Source organism: Leptosomus discolor, chromosome 1 (assembly GCF_034619465.1).
Source record: "Leptosomus discolor isolate bLepDis1 chromosome 1, bLepDis1.hap2, whole genome shotgun sequence".
In the NCBI taxonomy this organism is placed as follows: domain Eukaryota; kingdom Metazoa; phylum Chordata; class Aves; order Leptosomiformes; family Leptosomidae; genus Leptosomus; species Leptosomus discolor.
This window is the reverse complement of record NC_141391.1, coordinates 131,210,855-131,229,513: the sequence shown is the minus strand read 5'-3', so window position 1 is coordinate 131,229,513 and position 18,659 is coordinate 131,210,855. Positions and strand designations below refer to the sequence as shown.

General features: G+C 38.4%; 1 protein-coding gene across 1 annotated transcript in view; it reads left to right on the top strand.

The window, feature by feature from the left end:
• The first annotated feature begins 206 nt into the window (after nt 1–206).
• The window catches only part of SPAG17 (sperm associated antigen 17), a 115,627-nt gene continuing 97,174 nt past the window's right edge, over nt 207–18,659 (top strand). The window contains 3 exon segments of the mRNA XM_086460644.1: nt 207–302; nt 9,052–9,192; nt 9,576–9,635. Coding sequence (XP_086316770.1) covers nt 207–302; nt 9,052–9,192; nt 9,576–9,635 — 297 coding nt within the window.

Genomic DNA, 18,659 nt, shown 5'->3' with positions numbered 1-18,659 from the left:
GGAGGCCGCCGTCAGCTCGGGGAAGGGCGGACGCCGAGGCTCCCCCGGCCGGGCACAGGGCCCCCCGGCGGAGCCCGGTCGCTGCCGGCGGGCGGGAGGCACGTACGACACGAACTGCCCCGCCGGTGGGCGCGGCCGGAAGGCGTCGCCCCGCGGGAGCCGGTTGCCACAGCGACGCGTGGGGCCTGCCCGCCGCCCGCACCGCCATGGGCCCGAAGAGGCCCAGGACCGGTGGGGTTGTGTCGGCGGGGGCCGCGGTCAAGAGCTGGGAGGCCGCGCTGGTGTCCGCCCACCTCGAGGAGGTGAAGGCAGCTGAGGGACAGGGCAGGGGCCGCCCGCAGTGGCGCGGGGCGGGCAGGCTCCGGGACTGGAAGGTGGGGGGGGGGACACACACCAGGCCCTCGGCGGCCTTCGATGCTCCTCCGGCTTTGTTGTCGTAGCGTCGCCGCAGAGGCCTCCGCGGGGACCCTAGCGTCGCCCCAGGGAGGGCCGTGAATCGTCCCGACGTGCGGCGGGGCTGCCCCCCCCCCCCCCCCCCCCCCTCGGCACCGAGCACCGACCCAGCGGGTTTCTTGCTTTTCCTCCTCGGCACTTCTCTTTCTGGGGCTCTGGGTGCCAAGTTTCGGCTCGGAGTGAACTTTTTATAAACTGCTGAACAACGAGGTTTGATGGAGGTGCTGACACAGCATTAACTGTAGCGTTGAAAATGTGAGGCTGTAATTTTCCTGCTTGAGTGTGTGCAGCTAAAAGACACTTTTTTCTCTTTTTTTTTTTTTTTTTTTTTTTTCCTTTTACAGTGTGTGAGGATCTAAAGGCATATTTAGGTTTCCAGGTTCTATGTAAGCAATGTAATTCTAATAAATCTTGACTTGCAAGAGAGAATTTGGTTTTAAAATGGGGTAGTAGTTTAGCAAACAATAATATTTATCTAGCATGTGTTTATCTAGTGCTGTTTCTGTGAGTGAGACAAATTACTTCCGTGGCTTCCTCGCTTGGTGGGTTCCTGTTGTGCCCTATTAAAAAACCAAGGGTGGGGGTTTTTTTGTTGTTGCTTTGTCTTGGGATTTTTTTAACATGCCAGCAGCTCTGGTTAAGTATGAAGACTTTTGAATTTAGTATGAGGCTTTTAAACTGGCTAATCAGTTTTCCTGAAAATGCCACAGATGTCCAAAAATCTCTTAAATACTTGCTTGCTTTATTTAGTAGTAACCATCTAGTACAAGTTCAGGCAAACAAACACTTTTTGAAGTAAGCTGCTTAGCTAAGGCTGTTTCCCATTTTTCCCTAGAACGCAGATTTTTTTTCAGTAGACTTCAAAGGCGCTTGAGCCCTTTCTTGCTTGTGAATCTTGTCCCTACTCTAGGGGAACCTCCCTGAAGCATGACAAGGGGGTGGAGGTTCAATTTCCATCACCTACTCAGTTCCTGAGATTTCTCCTGTGCTTACTAACAAGGTGCCAATTACTGATTACTTTTTTTTTGTGGTGGTTTATTGTGGTTGTGGATATTGTCCAGTGAATTCGCTGAACAAAGTGCTTTATTTACTCTGATGCTTCTACATGTAATTTATTACATTTGTTAAATGCAAACCATTATCTTGAAGTATTTATAAGGTAGGAAATAAAATGCTTAAAATTTACGAAATGTCAGAATTAGGATTATTCAGGACCACACAGTGAGGCAGATAGAAAGAAATGTTGAGTATGTTCATTGAATGGGACAAGAATTCTGTAGGAAAAATACATGATCACCTAATTAAAGGTTATTGTAATGTCTGTACCCATGGGGCCTAATTGAGATTCCTTCGTTTCTTAATTCTGGTATTGTCCAACTGTTTTCTGTTCTAGTTAAGCTAATTCCACTTTTTTGTCTCGCTGTTAGCAGGCAGGGCCTTGGGAACATGGGAAAAACTGTGTCCCTGCTGCGGTCAGCTTGAACTCGGGCTTCTGTGATGCTGGGCAGCCGCTGAAATTTCTTATTGCGGGAAAATTCTGATTCAGCTCTTATAGTCACAGGCAGGAGCACACTTGGTGCGAAACTGTCAAATGCCAACAAATCTCTTCTGAGCATGTGTGAATCAGGATTTGTCAAGTATGGCCAAATGTGGGTATACTTAATGTAAATAAACATGCTCTGTAAAAGCACATCTTTGACACGAGTATGGCTGTGCTGCCAAATTTAGTTCCTTCCTCTTGAACACAGAGGGGATTGAGTATCTTAATTACTTAATCACATAGGGTTTTTTATTAAAGGATTAACATGATTTTTTAAAAACCAGATCTCATTCTGGAATTGGTCTAACCACACTAACCACCCCCCCACCCCTACACTGGTAATCCTATAGCATACAAGATTTGAACTTGAATATATAAAGGTCAGGAACTGAAAGCAGCCCATAAAAGAGAGTGTTGAGCTACTTTAATTGTAGGTGTCACCAGACACAGTACACAAAATTACTTCTTGCTCCTCCTCAGTATTGTATGTGATGTACCGTTGAAGTTATTTGGGAGGTGACAGGAACTCCTATCAATTAAATACACTTCTCTCCTTGTAATTAACGTGTAACAAATTTTAAAACTTTTTGCTTGCATCAGTGTAAAGAATATTCTTTCTCTTTAGAGGAGTCAAAGGGAATTTACTAGAACTGGTTTTAAATTGTACCAGATAGACTGAGCAATGAAATTTCACATTTTAATGTGTGTTTATGACTTACAATATTTTATTAGTCTGATCTATGAAAAGGAGCCATTTTACCAGTGGTGTTAAGATTTTTATGGACAGGTATGCTAACTAAAATATTATTTAAATGGTATTTACTAACCAAATAATTGCTTTTACTAAACGCACTGTGAAAACTGGCAGACAACTTAAAAGCACGTACAGAAGAAATAAGGATTTTGCTGAGCCTGACGTAGTTTATATACATCCTTTTTGTTTCTAATGTGCTACACAGGAGAACATGGACCTGGAAGTTGTATTTGCCTTCAGATTTATTAAGATATTATGACTGGATTCACTGCAGAATTAAATTACAAAATATAAATTAAGGTTCTTTGTTTTAAACTTTGCATGCTTTAGGTAGTTATAGGGCAATACCTGCTAATGAATGAAAAGTGAATTCTGGGCAAATACAGCCTTTAATTGACTGTTATCTATTATGTGTTCTTATTAGCTAATATAACTAAGCATAGCAACTGGAAGCCACATTCTGCTCTGACTTTCCACCCAGACAGTTTTTCTCATTTTATTGGCATTTTAGGACCTGAAAAATTGAACTGAAATTAAACGTCATCAAACCATTAAAAATGTTCTGAATAGGATTTCTCCACTTTTTGATTACTATTCATACTGCTTCCTCTTCGGAGAGGAATTAATGTTCATTTGAGCTTTGATCCTCTCTAACCTGCCCGGATTATATGGTAAAAACTCAGGCTCTTAAAATCAGAATCCATTAGTAATATGGGTGTGTGTCAATCAGCAGATAATGAAAGTGGACTTGCAGGTGTCTTAGCAGTCATGCCCTACACAGTCACTACATTAGGGCTACAAAATTGCTGATGAGCAACCTTTCCCAGTAATGCCGGATGTATTTAGTGATTTACAAGCTGCCTCGTTGTTGAAAGCAAAGAGTGCTAGAGGTAATACCACTCTGAGTGTTCATAAATCACTGATAAGTCTCATTATTTCTGAGGTATTACTTAAAAATCATGAGATTAATGAACTCTTTCTGTTTGATGCTCAGATGTTTGGAGTTTTAAGTTTCAAATGTTTCTCTTCAGCCATTACAGTTAAATTTGAAATTGTGCTGTAATTCAATGAACCTACTAATTGTGGCCCTAAGAAAAAAACGAAACAAAACAAAACCACCAAAACAACCAAAACAAAACAAAACATACCCCCAAAGAACCTCATTGCATATCCCAAGAATAAGCGAAATGACAGATACTCAGACTGCCTGGAAATGTGAGTGGGGGAGTAAGATGGCTACTTGATGCTTTTCCTGGCCAGAGAGATCTAGAAACTGGTGCTGCAAAAATAAACAATATACCTGATTGTTCAAATGTCTTCTCTAGAACAGCTGCCCTTTTGTGTCTAGGAAATGAAGCAGAAAAAACAAAGTATGTTTAAAAAGGAAACAAAGTTTCGTGAGCTACCTCTGCTTTTTTTCTCAGTGTGAAATTGAAGTTAGAGATTTTTTTTTTTTAACGTACCTATGGTATTGCAATACTCCTGTGACAAATAAGATATGTAGGCTATGTGTACTAGTTTTTAACAGTTGAAAAAAAAATACATTACAGAGGGACCCAATGGAGGCTTGAGAACAAAATCGGGAGAAGACGAGACACCTTCTGTGTTTTGTGAAAACAAGGATTTTGGAAGACTGCTTACTGCTTACCTGGAGCTTTCAGAGTTATGTGGATCTTGCTAGGATTGGAGCCTCTTCACCTGAGGGACATAAAAGCTTCCCACATAGATGGTTATTTCTAACACTGAGGAAGACTTCGGTGCATTTCAACTCTTGGCATGGCCAAGGGTTTTAAATGGGGGGGGGGCGGGGGGACAGCGGGGCAGTGTCAGTTGTGACAACGATTGTCACTGGATGTTTTCCAGTGAGAGTGGTCTGGCCTCCTCTTAATTGGAGCTTGTTTCAGATTGTTTAGGGAGTATTCAGTTACCAATGCCGCATTTCCAGTTTCAAATTTTTTTTCCTTTTGTATTTGAATTGGCATTGCTGGTTCCATGGGCTATCTACTCCCTGCATTTTGGTCGTCTTTGTTCACAGTACGTAGTGCTTGTGTTATACTCTCAATGGCAGCCTTCCTAGACTGTTCCCATGCTTTTCCAGTAATTATTTTTATGGTTTTCTCTATCCTGTTCTTTAAGCTGGGAACCTCATTTGAGGTAGCCTTAGGGTCACTAATCTATCCTCTTTCAGATCCTTTCTCAGGTCTCACTTCTACAATAACATTTGAAAGAATTAAACTAAGTAGAGGAGCAGTTGTATATTGAGGGAGAAAATATTTTTAAAGTAACCATATACTTTTTACTACTTTTCCTTCTCATTTTTATGTTGTGATTTTAGGTGGTGAGCTGTAGAAGCAGGGTCTGTTTCTTCTCTATCCTTTCAGTGCCTTGAACATTAAGGATACTGTTACAGTATTGATAATATAGGGGCAAAAATAATAGGGGTTTAAGGTCAGAAAAGAGCATAGTCAAGTAAACACCTTAATACTAATGCTGCACATTCATTGTCCTTGTTGATTTCAGTTGCTGTTCTCAGTGTTCAGCTTTTCTGAAAAATGATCTTCAATTGCTTCAAAACTGGCCAGTCTAGAAATAGAGGACATGCTATTAATGACTCTCGGAATTCTGGATCATTATTCCCTGTTAATGTGTATGTAACTATTTCTGGTATTTATCTAGCTCCAATTCCCAGATATTGCACCTTTTTTACAAAAGCAATAATTTTTTTCTGTATTTTGCAGCTAGGGAGGTATGGGCTGTCTTTAATACTGTTTAAATTTTTATGCAAAAAACGTTGTATCAAGTTGCATATACTTCTGCGAATAAAGTTAGGTGGGGTTATAATTTTCACTACTAGTTATCTTGTAGAGGCTCATTACATGTATTTTATTTTTTAATATCTTAGACAGTGTTTTGCCTGTGCTATAAATACTTATATCTGTTCTGTGGAGAAGCTCTAGCAGCTTGTTTCTCTGAAGCAGAGTATTTAGAGGGGGACAAGATGTGGCACAGTGATGTTGAGCGTATACCTTCTGCCGAGGGCATACATTTTTCTGAGAACATTTGTTTGGATAAATCCCAAGTGCTTTGTTACAGGCTGCTGTGAAGGTGGGCACCACAGTGGAAATTAGAAAATTCTCTCTCTGTTGCTTATAGTGCCTTTCTAAGGAATGCATAAGTATGATGGAGAGTCTCAGTGCTCAAACATAACTCTGAAAGTGCTTGGGAAGTATTAGAGGGGCTAGAGAATAAGGATTTGGAGAAGAAATCTGAGGACGGAGAATGCTGGGAAGTGGGATGAGATAATGAAACTAGGAACTAGCTGGACAAGGAGACTGAGGATGAGAGCTAGGGGAGCAATTAACAGGTGTGGGAAGCATTAGGAGAAGCGGAGGAACTCGGATGAGGAACAGGGAGGAAATGGAAGGAGAAACAAGCTAGGGACAGTTGTGACCAAGGGGTGGAAAGATGAAGAGACAGGACTATAAGGAAGACAAGTTTCACAGACGTTGTTGCAGGATGATGTTAATCAGTGCTAAGCAGGTTTAATTTGTGGGCACCAAGATACCAGTATGTTTTAAGGAGGAACTGAAGAAGGCATAAGGCAGAGGTTTTAGGACTCTCTGATGGAGATTTCTTCGTGTATCTGAAGAACTGGAGGAAGTTGAGGGAGCAGGTTCTATATTGCTGCTGGACCATGCTTCCCCTAGAATCTAGAGTACAGCCTGAAATTCCTGATTCTTGCTTCTTGTATGTCAGCATCTGTCTATGAGACTCACTGGACCGCGTTCCCCTCTTTTGGTGGTCCTCACTGAAGTGGACACTGTAGTGATGTCAGTTGCTCCATTAGCTCATGTCGCAGGTGGATGGCTGTTCCTAAAGCTGTGTCTGCCAGCGAGCCCTGGGAACACCAGGATACTGACACATGAGGGCATTTCAGTCTGAATTCTAAAAGCCAAAAACGTTATGTGTTTGCATGCCATTATGGACATGTAAATGATCTCTGTTCAAAGAATGGTAAAGTTTTTGTGTCCAACTCTTGGCAGCTATACAATGACAACTTTGACTTGAAATCAGATTAGCTGCAACTCCTATGCGTGTGTTTTGATGATAATCATAGAATGGTTTGGATTGGAAGGGACCTTAACAACCATGTAGTTCCAACCTCCCTGCCATGGGCAGGGACACCTTCCACTAGATCTGGCTGCTCAAGACTTATCCAAACTGGCCTTGAATACGCCCAGGGATGGGGCATCCATAATACTGGAATACCTAGCTCTTTCATAGTGCTGTGCACCAGTAGCTATCTTGGCAACTTTAGGCAGGAGGAGGTATCGTCCCCTATTCTTCCCCAAACAAGAAAGTGGAAAAAGAAATTCAATGTACTTGATGCAGTCCCCACACAAGCCATTGCTGCTGCCATTTCTCTGTTCAGCAGTGCCAGCTGTCCCAGGTCAGCTGGACACTCTCCTTTCATAAATTCCGTTGTGTTTGCATGCTCCTAGAGCATCAGTGATTGCACTCTTCTGCATTTTGTAATTTTAAAAACTTAAGGTTTATTTTGTGCTGATGTAAAACATCAGGGAAGTTTATGATGTGTGGAACTGTAGGGGCCCTTTTGGATTAGCTGTCTACTCTGTAGCTACTTGCAGTTTTGGAAGACTGCACATAGTGACCCAGGTAATCTTTCCATATTTTTTGTTTCTCTGGATATTCTGTGGTTAAAAAAATGAGGCATGTATGTATAATCACGTCATGCCATATTCATATGATGTTATGCTTTGTTACCTTAAAAGTATGACAAACTGTTTCCCTCCATGCAAGCATTTAAGAGTTTGAAACTTATGCCAACTGTTCCTTGCTCCCATCCCAAATCATCAGTTACTCAAATTGCAAACTTTTAGGTAGGCTTTTTTTCAGCTAAGAGAAGGAGCAAATGAAGAAGGGTATTGTAAAACTGCAAAAAAAAAAATGTATCCTTTTACCATTTACATCTAACTTTTTTTTGGAACGGACCTTTCCCTCACTTTACCATCCACTCAGGTTTTGTTTCTGTCTTCCACAAGGACTTTGTACATAATATACATGTATGAAAATATTTCCATAAAAATCCTAAAGTTACCACCCTCCCTTAAACTTGTCTTTAAAATCTTTCCCTGCTGTGGTGCACACTGAACTGGTATGTGACCCTGCTTAGCCTGGTCCTTATTAGTGTGACAATGTCTAGGGACTGCCTTGATCTTACTTAAGCTCTTACCATGTTTACCTATATGCAGCTTTATTGATATCCTTACCGTTTACACATGCAGATGTGCAAGGAAAAAAAAAACATAGTTTGGTGATTCCTGAAGAGTGTACAGCTCAACCATTGGAAGTGCATGTGGTTCAGGCACCACCAATGCCGATAGAGAATACTCTGCAGTGAGATGTAGATGTGCTGGAGATAGCCTCTTGCTTTGTGAAAGGGGTTGCAGTAGGTTAAAGCAGAAGAAATGGGAAGGAAGAGTAACCAGTAAAAGTTGCTTAAATTACTTAATTTTGACGTTTCTGGGGATGCATATCACTAAATAACGTGTTCCAGTCTTCTCTTGTTCTTTATTTCTTTAATGCTGAAATCAGATCTTTTTTCATAAAAATATGTATGTTTTTACTACAAATGTTTGAAAACTGCTAGTGTTTTTCATTTGCCAATGTTATAGTGAAATATAACTTACCATTAATAAATAATTTTTCTTAGTTCAGAATACTTAGTGAAACCACGTAAGAACCATGGTATGCATAAATATACCCTCATAAAAGATCATACAAATAATGCTACAGTTTTCAGAAAATAGTATCTGGGCATTATCTAATTCCTGGGATGAGGGAGCTAAATTTTTTTTTTTTTTTTCTACAGCAAATAATCACAATAATGCATATATTCAATGACAATAATGCATATATTCATTATTGCTCTCTTTTTGTTTGCTTACTGAACTATCAAATGTGCAAATGACACTTAAAAGTTACTTTATATTTGTGTGATGCTAATGCAGCGTTTGCCTGCAAGGAGGTTGGTAGAGCTTGTTAATAGGCATTTGTGTTTTCCGTAGCATAATGCTGCCACCTGATGGCAGAAAGAATTGAGACAAAATAGTATATGCTTTTTCGAGCTGTAAAGACTTTGTTTCGGTGTGATTAGTACGGTGGCATTTAATATGTCTTAAAGGGAGTAACCATCTTTACAGGATTACTCCTTGAAACTGCAGGGAAGCACTTTTGTCTCTCTGGTGTTTTAATACATTCAATGTTTTGTTTTGGAAAGTAGGATGACTGGAAGCCTAGCATCGCTTTCGTTGTTGGGACCAAAATTGAGGATGAAATCCACACCAAGGCCCTGTCTCTTGCTGTGCAGGTGCCACAGCGGAAGCTCTTCAGTGTGGTAACATATGAAGACATTTTCAGACAGGTATTCCAAGAAAGGAACTTTTAATAACAAACCAAACACTAGATTTCCTTTCTAGATACCAACTTCTTTTGTCTGTGGTAACTTAAGTTTTGTATTCATTGAATTACTCTGTGAAAGTTTTAAGAAATTACACTAATTCATAGGAGATAAAAATGGAAAGAGAAAAGCTTACTGTATAAGCTGGTCTACTCCCTGTCAATAGTAAGGACTCTTCTTCAAGGTGCTGATCACAAAAGCTCTCCTCCCTAAGGTACAGGGGTACCCTAAGATGATTCCTCACTGTTTTGGAGTGCAAGTGTAGTGTTTACGAAAGAGATGAATGAGTAAAATAATGTGTGTAAACTTAAAATCTTCTCACAGTAGAATGCTTTATTTCCTTGCAGGTCAGAGAATCTGGGAATCAAAAGGGCAAAAAGGTTAAGGATGTGCCTGTGTACTATGAGGTAGGTTAAAATATGTATTGCAGAGCCGGTACTCTTTTACATGGAAGTATAAATAATACAGCTGTGTGATTGTGTTATGCATACCTGAGTTCATGCAAATCTATTGGATGTAGCTGGCAAACCCACTCAACCATCTTGATACTTAAACTGCTTTCTTTTTGTGATACAAACAGTGTTCTGTTGGACTGCTAATTAAGTGAAGATCAAGATGTCTTTTTAGGGATACGAGTTTTATTGTGTTAAAAATATGTTATGTGGTCATATTTTGATGGTCATGTCACAAATTACAGGAAAACGATTAGACTGCTCTCTCAGATGCTCTCAGTGATTTGGAGACTTATACCTTCATTTATGCAAATGCAGTCCCGTCAATGAAAGACCATCTCTGTGTGCTAGTATCCATTATAATCTCAGTTTGATGTTAAATTCTAACCTGGTTCATCTAGTGGGGTATGTCAGCAGCGTTAGGAATCATGCCTAGTACAAAGAGTACTTCCCCCTGCCTTGTTAATGTTTTACTTAGAGCTTGTGAGAGGTTATAAAATCCTGTGATTAATTAGAAGATTGTTTAAAATTTTCTCAGGTAGAGTTTTATGGCCCTACAGACCTGGAACATAAAGAATTTTGGATCCCTCTAAAAAGATCTCGTTTGCGTTTTAGTTCTGCAATGACTAATAAACTTTTTATGTGTCTCAGGTTTTGGTGGACTTTATAACAGGTCTTTCTGGTTGCAGTCTGTTTTTCAGTAATGCCAGACTGCTATCTGAACAAGTCCCTTTGGAATTATTTACCACTGACATGACTGTGAATTTTATGCAATTAGCCCTCTTCATTTAGGACTAGCCTCCCAGGCAAACTCTCCCTTATATTATCTGGTGTGTAAAAACTCCTCAGTCCTACTGACAGAAGGATTTTGAAGTCTAGCTCTAAGCAGAAGCTTTGTATGATACCTGTATTTAATTACTAAGAACAATTTTCCTTGTGAAGTGGATACTTATTAAATTCCAGCTGTCAGTGCTGTGTCTCATTAGCTACTTACTTTACTCCTCAAAGACATTTTTTTTTCCTCCCCTCCTTTAACAGAGAATATAAAATGCCTGTTCTGACCTTTTGCTTGGACTCAGTTTCCGTTCTGACTGTAGCAAATTAAAAGATTGATCATGTTGCCACAAGCATTGAGATCCTGCCCCTCTGGGCAGAATTTACTCCTCTGAGTGTTCACGTAAAGTCAATGTGCAAAGTTTGTGCATTCAAAGCTTTCACTGCAGTAAGGATAAACAAGTACAGGGTTAGCACAAAACCACAGGTTGTGAAATGTTCTTCTGAGAGGGCCATTTCTATATTCACTGCATACGGTTCTCTTCTCTGTGGTAGGATTCAACACACTGGCATTTCCACAAGCGCATACTCATTTCTAGGCAGACTGTGAATGAGATTCTTGACATTTAATGGTCTTTGAACATATGGCGTGTACATATGTGTGAATTTGGGACTGATGGCATACGTAGTAATTTGGTTATTATGGTATTAATAGTAACATTCTTACCCATGTCATTGGTCTTGCACATTGCATCTACTGAAATGCAGATGTTTTTACTGAATTTCAGATCAAGAAACTTTAACAAACTGCTTTTGGTGTATTGCAAGCTAATTATATATAATACTAAAATAATTCCTGTTGTCTATTCTAAATTATTTCCCTTCGGGGTTTCTATCATCTTGCTGTGTTGTATTTCATATCACTCTTATTGTAAAAAATGAAGAGGATCAGGGCAGGGTTTATGAATATGTAGCTAAAAGATTTCCAAATCCAGGACAATTAGGTGTTTAACACCTTTTCTGTCTCTTAAGTGAATTGATGGGAGTAGGAGTTGGTAATTTTGTGCTAATTCCAGCACTTAATTAAATGATGTTAGATGGAATCTCTCATAGTGATGCCCTGGAAATTATTTTTTTTTCTTTGTATATGGAAGTGAAAATGTTACGCTTCCTGTAAAATATCAACAGATTTCATAATGAACATTAATTTATCATGTACAGTTTTTCCAACAGACAAGACCTAAAACTATGGTATGTTTGAATAAAACATATGCGTTATAAATAAGGTATGTATCTTTTATTGTTTATGTGCCTGGTTTTTTTATCAGCTTTCTATTAAGGTTGGTAATGTCAAGTGCAATTAAGGTGCTTTACCACTACTAAATATGATAGTGTTTTAGTTTCCAAACTTTTGAATTTTGAAAATCTATTCAAGCCTAAATTTTCCATACTAGGTTTGTTCATGAGGCTGATTTTTGTTTTTCTTCTTTTTTGTTTTCTCCGCTCCCCCCCCCCCCCAAAAAAAAAAAAAAAAAAAATTCTGGTGAGATTGAGTTCAGGGGCTGTGTGGATGAAGGATTCTTCACACCCCCACCCTCCCGGCCCCTCCTTGTAAGAGTTGTTTTCTGGTTTTGTTGGACTCACTGGGACAGGGTCAGGAAATTTGCCTTTATGTTACACAGGAAATTCTGAGGAGAAATCTTGTCCAATACTCTTAAAGGAACAAGCTGGAGCTGAGGATTAGTACCATGGTGAGAAAAGATTGTGAAAGAAGATTGAACCTTATGTGGCCCCTTCGTGTGAGAAGTCTGGAAGTAGATAGATGGTGTTGCTGAAGATGGACAGTTAATAAGGGACATGGCCATGAGAGGTAGAGGGATGGAAGTAAGAGAGATGTAGAACAATTTTGTGATTCTTGTACATAAGCTGAGATGCTTGGGATAAAGGGTTATGGAAAGAAGAAAAAGGCACAAGTGGCAGAAACAGGTTTGGATGTGGATCCCAGAATGCTGCTTTCAAAATGTGTCCTTGTGCTTGTGAAGCCAGCAGAACTGAAGTCTTGTAACAAGCACCATCCTTCCACACTGCTCTGAATCATCTCCAGGACAAACCATCCTGTGTAATCAAAAAGGCCTAACTGCAATTAAAAATATTAATCTTTATTCTGCTACCTGTCAAGAATTAATATATTAATTCTGTTTCCTCACAGCAAGGCTCCTACCTATAGTTGTCAAGCTAAAAAATATAATCAAAGCAGATGTCAAATCCAAATTGTGGCCCATTCTCATCATGGAAATCTGTGAGACTGTAGCAGAATAAATCAGTTGTAAATAAGTATTTCCCAGCTGTTAATCACTGGGTAGATAGCTAACTCTACTGGCATCTCCCATTTTGAGGATGGGAGGCAGCATGAGTAGGGTGCACAGCATTCCAGAAATCCTCACAAGACTATGATTCCTTGAGGACAGTTAGAAAGGCTCCTAGGCATGGCAAAAACAAGCCTAAGGAGTAAATTAATCTTCTGCTAGGCTCTGTATAGTATGCTCTGGAAGAGTGGAAGCATGCTTTAAGTAGAAAAGATGGACACAACCCAGGGGAGGAGGCCATTACACAAGTGGAGCAACATCTGTGATAGCAGCAAATCCCATAACTTGCAGGGGGTGGGAGGAGGAGGCGGTTGGAGAAGGCATTCATACTGGAAAGAAAAAGGTAAATGAATTATCAGGGCTTTAGACTTCAAATGTAGTGGAAGCGTTTGGTGTAGTTGAAAGGAAAGTTTCCTGTAAGTGATTTTTTTTTTTTTTTTCAGTCCTGCACCCTGTCTTTAATGAAGCTTTTTTCTCCTCTCTCTCTTTCCTTCCCCTGTGAGACACAGAGCTTTGAAAAGAAGAGTTTTCCTTCTCCCTTCATCTCTAGTAAACTGCTCCAATGCTATGCGTGTTCTCAGTCTAGGCTGGGAAGGGCTTGGTAAATGCCTAGTATTTTAGGCTTGCATGGTTACAGCTTACACTGTTCTGGCTTACAAGAGGATTTAAATGTGAGTTATGTCACTTCTCTAATAGCTAACTTTTCTGGTCAGGTGTGAAAATTTTGGACTTCTTTTTCAGGTGTAAATATGATCTGGTTTCCCAAGACCATAGTGAATGCTGCAGAAATAAATAAATATATATAAATATATATATATATGCACAAAATAACTAAGTTGTTTTGATTTGTCTGTTTTGGGGACAAAGGCTACTGACAAGAAGATTTCTAAACACTGTAGCCCAAGAGTTGGATTTCTTACCAATGTTGCTATCACCAGTTTGTTTTATGTTCTGTGAAATTAGTAGATAGATAGATTTGATTGGCAGATAAGACTGTTGTGACCTGTAACACACGTCACAGTATTTTTTTCAAAAATAATCTGTGTTGAAATTTTTAAAATCAAGTTTGAATGTTTTTTTCTAAATGATTTAAAACAATTGAGAATCTGCTACAACTTAGTTTGCTTCTGGGAAGACCTTTCCTGATAAAAGTTACCTCTAGTTTCAGTGTAAATGTCTGTTTCAATGTATGGCTTACATTTTTACCATGTAAATATGTAAAAAATAGCTATGTTTACTAAATTACATAAAATCTTGCGATTGATATTCTCTGTGTAGAGAGTTTGAGGTTGCTAAATAAAGAGGAAAATTAAGGGACAATTTGAACACAATGTGTGATAAATTCCTTCATCTTTTTTTTTCAATTCTTTAAAAATTTCTGTTCTCTAACAAACATTTACAATTCACAATTTTTAGTTATCTGTGGACACTGAATGCACTTAGTGTTTTTGTTGAAAACACGTAAGATACAGGCATAACATAACACATGTACTCCTACTTGATAACTCATTGTATACAAATCTGAAGATTGTGTAAGTTATCTTGGCTGCTGCCTTGCATTGAGAGCTAATTTTGGATTGATTGATTCATCAGTCATTGACTAACGAGTCCTTCACAAAGTTACCACTTTACAGGTTCTCCATCCTGTAAATTTGGAATGTTTTCTTTCTTCTGAGATGTGTCTTGTAATTTAGCAAAATCAAATCATACTGCTTTCTTGCACTACACTAACTACATTAACCAAATTTCTTTGTATGACTGAGTTTTCCACTACATTCTTTGTCTCCCATGGTTATTCTGTCTCCTGGAGATCTTACAATCGAAGACTTTGTGTCTTTTCCTAGATCACTGACAAAGTTTTAAATAGAGTAGTCTCAATATGTTGTATGCTTCAGACCCCACAAGACACTCATGTGTTTGATGATGTCTCTTTGTTTGTAATTGCGTTTTTAGATCTGTAGGTTAATGAGTCTTAATCTTTGTTACCATTTTCTAAATCAATGGTCAAATAATACTTAGGGAATTCTGCTTTTCATTGTAGCATTTTATCTGTTTCAACTAGAATTGCAGTCTTACCAGAGAAAGCTATTATCTTTGTGAAAAGGCTGCTTTCTTTTTTTTCCCAAAAAGGACAAAATTGAATTGGTAATAATTATTTTATCCTCCTTTTATTTGTTGTTTGCTGAATCCTTGATTAAGATGTTCAGGAAATAATATCAGCTCCACTGTTATTCTGCAATGATCAATATTACATTGCTAGTCCTTAAAATACATGTTATTCCAGTTTCCTTTTTCAAGCGTTGGTGTGACACCAGCTTGCTTTATTTACTCTAAAAGTGCTCTTGTTCTCCAGGAGTTGGTTAAAGTTAATATTAATCATCTAAAGAGCTCCTCAGCTACCTGGTTTTAATACTTCTTTATTATGTTGTCCGGGTCTATTGGATTTTGGTATGCCTAGCTTTAAAAGCTGTCTTTTTGCAGCTTTCTATTGATACAGTTGGAAGTAACTGCTTATTAATGAAGTGATACAACTGTATTATCTGTTATTTTTCTGAATATAGAGCAGAATAATCACTGATTAGCCCTACTTTTTCTGCATCTTTATTGACTCTTCTATGTGTCCATTTAATACCAGACCAATGCCGTGGTAATGATGGGGTTTTTTTCCTGATACAGCTTTAAATAATAATATTGTTGTCCTTATCTCTGATGGCATATGTTGTCTTTCTCTTATGTTTCTTGCTTTTCTTCCTGAAATCTGAAATAGTGAGGACTTTTAAATGAGGCTATCCAGGATCTTGTTACCCATCTGGTTGCGCCGAATTATCTCTGTTTGATTTTTGCCTGTGACAAGCAGGCAAATATTAGCTTGCATATCACGTGCTGGAACTGTTAATATTTAAACAGAAGATAATATAGAATTTTTATTACAAATTGTTCTGGTTCTTGTCATCACTGGCTGAACACAGGACATGTTTGATTATCCTGTTGGTTTGCTTCCAGATCTGCAGGGCAAACTGTTCTTATACAAAATCTCATTTTATTTCACCTCCTTGCTAACGGGGAAGTAGTATCAACTCATATACTTCAAAATTCTGCACTGATAAAAGCAGAAGTGCCAGTTTTACTATCTGAGTCAAGATACATAACATCCAACCCATACCACCAAGCATATTGATGTATCAGCCTAGTGGTGCAGTTTCAACAAACAAACCGGAGAGACCCTCAAATTAAGTCTTTCTACTGCCAAGCATAATATGCACAGTTTTGCCATTAAAATCCAGTTTTTGGTTGAGTGCTTGCCTTAAATCTTAATTAGTTCATGCTTTGCACAGCTCACTTTGAGGACTAAAAGGTTATTGGTTAGAAATAGAATCTTGCATTGTTTTAAAATTATTTCTATGGTACATGAGCTTTTTTCTTTGGTGGTTTTTTTTTTTTTCCCCCTAAGATTGTGCTGTCAGAATCCTTGGGAAATTGTGTATTGTGCACAATACTATTGCCTTAATAGGCATTAGGCTGTAGCAGAGATAGAAGGATCCTTGCCGTTTCTAGGTGTAAATGAAACAGATTTCTCTCCTGTCACTTCCAACACAAAATAGATAACCCAAGATATTAAGAACTTCTGTAGGATAGTAAAACATAACAATGAACAAGCTTAAGTGGAAAAAAATTGAATTAATTCATCCAGGAAGCTGTGGATTTAAGGCAATCTTTAAGCATTTTTGTGAATTAATGCTTTGCTAGAAGTATGTAGAATGTAGACTTACAAAGTGAGGGTTGCTGCTTGTAAGACTATTTGAAGTGCTGATCATGTCATGATGTAAAGAGAAGGTCCACTTTAGATTGGAACTGAGTGTGTAGTTTCTGGGATAGGTGCTTTTACTTTTTTATGAAATGATATATATATATGTATATATTGTATTATATGTAATAATAATATATATAGTTATAGATATATCTTTAATTATGCACATGCACACACACATTGTTCAAAACTACCTTCTATTACTCACCCCAATGGCATGAATTTTAAGAAACCGGTTAAGAATAGCTATTCTGTTCATACTTTGCTATTATCTTATACCTTTCTATTGTCTTATGTCCCTGTTTTAGACTCTCTTATCATTGTCTCTAACAATAACTTCAGTGAAAAAAAAAAAAGGCAGCACTGAGGACAAGGGGTATGCATTTATTTTTTGTTAAGGAAGTTAGAGTAAATTCCTAGGTAGAAAAATCAAAAGTTTTAGTTTTAGCTTGATGTGAAAATAGAAGTCTTAATGTCACAGACATAACGCTTATGGCAAGGAATATTTTCACCCAAGAAGTACAAGCTGATGCGAGTTGTGTGGCATCTAGAGGAGAGCAAAGAGAGAGCAAAGACTCATTAGTAGCCAGGATATATGTCACTGAAAAAAAAAAGTATCAGAAATAATGCTGGTCAAAAGTGTTTTTAAGGAAGCCCTTTAGTTTCTTGTGGAAACACATAATTGAAGGTGACTTAGTTTTGTGGAAGTGTATAGATTTTGACAAAACACCATCAGAAAAGTTGTGGTCAAGAATAGGTTTTCTAAAAAGTAGAGAGTCAGATTAAAACCCAGCCTTCTCAGTGTAAAAATGTATGTCAATAAAATTCTATTTTGTAGTAAAAGTTAGAAAGATTTTTTTTTCATTCCACTGTAGAACAAAATGATTTTTAGATGTTGTTGTAAAATGGAACAGCTCTGGAGCCAAAACTTCTCTGGTGTCATTGGTTTGATGGGAGGGTTTGACAGTAAAAACAACTTTTACAGACATGCTGAATGGTCACAATGATACAAAGATTTAATTTTCTTTTTCATTCCAGTACAGAGCAAAGCAAATAATGCAGTCTTAAATGTCATAATAAAATGGAACAGTTCTCCAGTCAGCCTTTGTCAAGTGCTAACCTGTGGGTGCACGTTAAGAGAATTTTATTGCAGAAGGACTTGGCCCTTACACTCTATGGATGTGCAGAGGATTAATGCTCCAGAAACAGTTGGTAATTGTTATTAAATGAAGATGCCTTTTAGGTAGGTACTGGCTCCAAGGAAGGGTAAGGGACTTTAAATCATCCTGTGAGCACTATCTACTTGTCTGTTTTCAGCTCTGTAGTATCTATTACCAAGCTTCTACCAGGTGCATTTTAGTGCAGAATATAGTATGTTTTGTAAATGATACCTCTGCATGAGGTTGTACATTTACCTGAAATATTTATTTTATTGTCTTCTGAGGCAAGTTTAACTACTCTGCCTCCTGGGTCCAAGTATTTAGGTTAGTTTACTTTGAAGGATGTTAAGGAAAAAATTGGTTAGCTTAGGTTGAGCAAGTTTCACAACTCCCCAGAAATTTGTAAATATCAATATGAGTGAGCCTTATGGAAGACTACCAGTGTTTGCGTATCAGCAGAGGTTAGATTTACCCCCCTCTTTGTCTCACAGGAGACCTTTACAAGCAATTCAGTTTGCTCTGCTGCCAACTGAATAGGGACAATTTGTGACTGTGCCAAACTATTCCAGACACTATCACAGTGTTATCCACATTCCTCCTAGATAATGTTAAGGTATTCCAAGATTTCTTACATCTTGAAGATTTTACTAGAACTCATTGAGAAAAAGCTACATGAGCTTCTACTTGTCCTGCTTACCTTAATTCTTACTTCATAATGCCTTTCACTGGAGCACTTCTTTGTGCTTGCTAAATTGCTTGGACAGACAGTTGCCTTTCTAGTGCTAATATCCAAGACAGTAGAATATCATTGTCAAATGCCTTCTCATAACTTTGCCAAATGGAATCTAAAGAAAATGTCCTGACAAAAGAA